This window comes from Monopterus albus, unplaced genomic scaffold (assembly GCF_001952655.1).
Source record: "Monopterus albus unplaced genomic scaffold, M_albus_1.0 scaffold14.1, whole genome shotgun sequence".
In the NCBI taxonomy this organism is placed as follows: Eukaryota; Metazoa; Chordata; class Actinopteri; order Synbranchiformes; family Synbranchidae; genus Monopterus; species Monopterus albus.
This window is the reverse complement of record NW_018127894.1, coordinates 3,314,865-3,319,696: the sequence shown is the minus strand read 5'-3', so window position 1 is coordinate 3,319,696 and position 4,832 is coordinate 3,314,865. Positions and strand designations below refer to the sequence as shown.

The 4,832-nt window shown below is 42.3% G+C and overlaps 1 protein-coding gene across 1 annotated transcript; it reads right to left on the bottom strand.

Moving 5' to 3' along the window:
- Positions 1-382: 382 nt before the first annotated feature.
- neurod6b (neuronal differentiation 6b) lies at positions 383-3,645 on the bottom strand. The gene is made up of 2 exons (XM_020591259.1): positions 3,322-3,645; positions 383-3,006 (listed from the first exon to the last, which is right to left on the bottom strand). The coding sequence occupies exon 2, from the start codon at positions 2,999-3,001 to the stop codon at positions 1,997-1,999; it is 1,005 nt and encodes a 334-aa protein (XP_020446915.1). The 5' UTR covers positions 3,002-3,006; positions 3,322-3,645; the 3' UTR covers positions 383-1,996.
- Positions 3,646-4,832: the final 1,187 nt, after the last annotated feature.

Below are 4,832 nucleotides of genomic sequence, written 5' to 3'. Positions count from 1 at the left end.
ATCTTCGTCACAAATCAACCATCTAATTAGCTGAAATTAAATTACTTTATCCTCAGCCTTTTATAAAGTAAGGAACTTTTCAACTCTACCTGAGATTTGTGTGACCTTTTTAACAGCACTGTTTTAACATGAACTGCTTAATTAAAAATCCCAAGTTAAAGTGAAGTTTAAACAGTTGTGTCGTCATGGAAAAGAATTAGGATCTCTCTAAAAATACATTTCTATGATATATGATGGTAAGAAGTTCTAACTATTCCTCAGAAGGAGCATTTTATGTTGCTTCCAGACCACAGGCCTCTTAAACACTGTCACCACAACCTCAGAGGTTGAATTTCTGAAATAAATAAATAAAAATTACGCCCCGGGCGTTTTCATCTTGCTTTATTTCTCAAACAAATTATTTTTTAAAACTGCCATCTGCTGTCGATCATTTCCACAGAAAGGTGAGAAGCTGCCTCTTCATTTTATTGCGACAAACACAGCACAAAACATGAACACATTACTTCACGAATATTTCGATCCATAACGAGTTTCCAGGGGTGCGAGTTGTGTGTGTGTGTGTGTGTGTGTGTGTGTGTGTGTGTGTGGGCCGGACCAGTAAGTGCTGAAATAAATTAGAAATGCCATCTAATAATTATCCATAATCCGGCGTAAAGATACAAAACTTATCAGGGTTTAAGAGATCACAGTCACCAACATTGTGCAGAAACACACTGTGTGCATCACAGTTCCTCCTGAGCAGGAACAAAGTGTAAAAAGTTCACATCAAACTATCCAAAACTTTCATTTCGTTGCATATTGGTGGCGGTCGTCTCTTTTTTTTTTAAGGCAGGTTGATCGGTTTCATGTCGTTTTGTTCACCTCACACAAACTGACTTTTCTTGCCGTGCTCGACTTTCAGCTGTAGTGAAATACAGTTTACAACAATGCAACATAAACAAATTCTAAATGTCGGGAAATCCACATAAAGGTAACATCGTTGAATTTCACAATAGTTTTATAATATATCATCCACATTAAAGTTGACGGACTTACAGTATAATAAATAAGCTTAAATAAATAAATACAATAAGAATTTACATTCACCTCGTTACCACACTATTTACTCCAAGAACAAATGCATTTGATTCGTAGTTTTCCCCCACTACTTCCTGTATTTATAGGACCAATTCAGATGACATCATCGTCAAGTCTCCTGAACACATGCACGTCTCATAACTGGCCATACCTTAATAACTAATTTTGTGCCATCATTTTAATAGGATGTGAGTTTAGGAGAAACGCCGTGTGAGAGGAAATAGACATACATCATTTTTATAAGCAAAGATTGCATTTGGCTGCCTTGCATAGCTCAATTGAACTTTATTGCTAACAGACTGAATCTCTGAACTCCAATCATGTTTCAGCAAACTTCCCTGATGAAGTGAAACCTCCACAGATTCGTCTTCCCCTGTTTTTTCATTTAGCTGATTTTATTTCGGAACGGAAATCATTTTTAATGAGTGTAAATGTATTAACTTTATCTAAGCCACATCATCACCGACTTCTGCAATAGCCTACATACAAATAAATTAATGCACTCTAACTGCAAATACATTTCTCTGAAACTGCACCTTTAATAAAATATTTGAATTGCTGTGGTCGTTCATTAGAGACAAATATGTTGCAAAGAGACACTGACATGTAATTTTCTTTTAAGGAACCAGAAGATCTGCCTTGACAATGAGATAACGTCTTTCTTGTGGCGTCTTTTTCCTGCCTAGTGTCGAAACAAATTTAGTGGAACAACAACTGAGAACCAGTGAAATCATCATATGTAATTTGCAAACTTTTACCATATCTCAAAGGATCTGGCTGAAATTTAACACAAAGTGACTTGTTATTATGAGCATTTTTGCAGTGCATCGTCGTGTCTGGAGTCCATTTCGTTCCACTCTCGACACCTTCTGGGGAAATTGCATCGCTTTTGAAACTTGAACTTTGTCCAGCTGATTGATTAATTGTGGAAAGAACCATTAACTTCCCCTTGTGCTTGGAAGGACTGACTGCGGACGTGCAGGTCGTAGGGGAAACGGGCCTCTGGGGAGACTCGGTACATAGAGTTGTGCGCAAGAGACGTGCGCCCTGGCGCACTGCAGTATCGCATGCCATAGTGGCTGCTTTTGCCGTAGTCTGGAGGCTCGTCGTGTTTTAGGGAAAAAATCCCGTTAAAGTTCATCTGGGGGCTCAGCTGGCCGTCAAAATGCGGGCTCCCGCTCTCTGGGGACTGGTTCTCGTAGTAGGGCTCGTAGGCGCTGCTGTAGCTGTAGTGTCGGAAGGGTTTGGCACCGCTCTCCAAGCTATTGCCGCTGTGGCCGGGGGGCGTGTTCATGTCTGAACCGGGGTATGAGTACATGGCATCGTAGGGCGATCTGCCAGCGAACATGACCTCACCATTGTGGTCTGTGAGGAAATTTCTCGCATTCAGCTGCAAACAACCCGCTACCAAGTTGGTTGTGGGCTGAGATAATCCTTTGCACAAAGTCTGTACGAAGGCGAGAAGGTCCGGTCTTTTTCCTGCGCTCAGAGTCTCTGACAGGGCCCAGATGTAATTTTTAGCCAATCTGAGGGTCTCAATCTTGGACAGTTTTTGAGTTTTCGAGTAGCATGGCACAACTTTGCGCAGGCTCTCCAGCGCGGCGTTTAAGCCGTGCATCCGGCTGCGTTCACGGGCGTTGGCTTCCTGGCGCCGTAGCTTGGCCCTGTCCATCTGCTCCTTGCCAGGCTTCTTTTTCCGAGGGCCTCGTTTTTTAGGAAGCCCATTCTCATCCTGATCGTCCTCTCTTTCATCCTCCTCCCTGTCGGAGATGTCGTCCTCGACCTCCCTCATGTCTGAGTTGGACCTGTCTGGGTTGTGTTGTCGCTCCTGCTCCAGGCTCTCAGGTAAGCTTTCACGGGGATAATTGGCACCAAACCGCGGCTCACACATGATATGAGGTTCCTCGAATGGCAGTGTCAACATATTTCCTGTAATATCAAAGCAAGAACATAAACTAAGTGCAGAGTACACACGTCTTTTTGTAGGGTCTTAGCTAATTACCTCGTGAATGAATCATCTCAAGAGGAAGAACAAATTAGCAAGAAAGGCCAATGTCAAGTTGTGACTTCGTGAAACGAGACCCTTGGCGTAAGCCATTCATCACATTATTTTGTGATAATACATCGCAAAACTCTGGTATTTGTTTTAATCGAACTATAGAACAGAATTATTCTACACACATTCCAAGTATTTAATAAAAGCCCACCGAGTATAAACAAATGCATCAGCAATATAACACTAACCTCTGGTCAGCGTGCACCTTGCATGGTCCCAAATGTCTCCCTTGGATCTGCGCTACAGCTTCTTCTCTTGCAAACCATCAAATTAGAGAAGGCTTAAGCCTGCGCACCCTCTCTTCTATGCCTCGCTATGTTCTGCTTTCCCTTTCCTCTCTCCCCCCACCTTCTCCCTCTCTCTCTCTCTTCTCCTTCCCTCTCTCTTTGAGGAATGACACTCGTGCCAACAGCGGGTACCCATGCCATCTGCCGCTGACGTCTTGTGGCAGCCGAGACCACGTGTTTAGTGTCCCGTGGGACCTCCATTCCGTACCGATCATCTGGCAGCTCCGGTAATGGGCACCGGGAGGCCCACGTTTACCGTCAAAAACACAGACCGGAGAGGGATAACAACTAATATCTGCATCTCCCCGTGTAAGACAGATGAATTAATGTCTTTTTGCCTGGAAAAAGGAGGGATGTGCAGGAGAATTTACAGACCTTCTCAACAGGTAAATACATAGATTCAGGAACGTAGTGTATAAAAACTGAATGCAGCTCCTGTGGACTTTCTCTGATTACTATACATGAAATTAAACCAATGAAAGATACATTACTGACAAGGAGCGGCCAAGGAAAACAAGGACATGTTTGGACCAGGAGGATCTGAATTCTAGCCACAGAGACACAGTATAAGTATGTTAACCCTCATGTTTGGGTGAGCTCCTGGAGAGACAACCAGCTTGATACTAATTTTATGAGAATTGCTTTGATTTTGAATGAGTTTAAAGATGTTTCAGAAATCTACTCCAGGAAATGATGTATTAGTTGTGTCCAGGATGTAAAACATGTTGGATCTGTATGTTCGTTCTGTAACAGGGAGTTACACCTCTCTGGTGTCCACTTGACCACAAACAACAGAAGTGATGTCATAATGCAGGCCAGTACATTTCTTTGCCTGTGAACTACTGTTCGCAAGCTAAAGCAATATATATATTTGTTTATACCAATCTCATAGACTCAATTACTTTGTTGCCACCTTCACAAAATATGCTGCCCACTTTGTGGTAAAGTGAAGGGTCACCACTCACCATAATTTCAGTAAATGCTCCAAAATTACTTTTCAAATTAAGTGACAAAGCCCTCTGGGGTCCTTAGTCATGTTTTTCTAATCTTAACTAAGTTCTTAATTTAACACAAACCACTTGAATCTTAACACAGTCATGTTTGTGCCTAAACCAAACCTTAACCATATGGTGTCATACCAGAACGGCGTTTTGTTTTCCAACTGTGATTTGTAACACTTTTGGAAAGCTCTGACAAATTATGTCATCCTGCCAATAAGGGCGTCAGATCAGAGAGAAACACTTCTGTGTCCTTCAGGAGGCAGCCACCAACGATTTAGTTGTTTAATTTGGAGCAGTGGCGTCTGTGGGACACCGACCAACGGGGGAGTTATGATCATTACAAAAACATACAAGTGTTGCTAGAATATGTGGTATGTTATGACCAACTAAATGGCCTTATACTTGTATAGC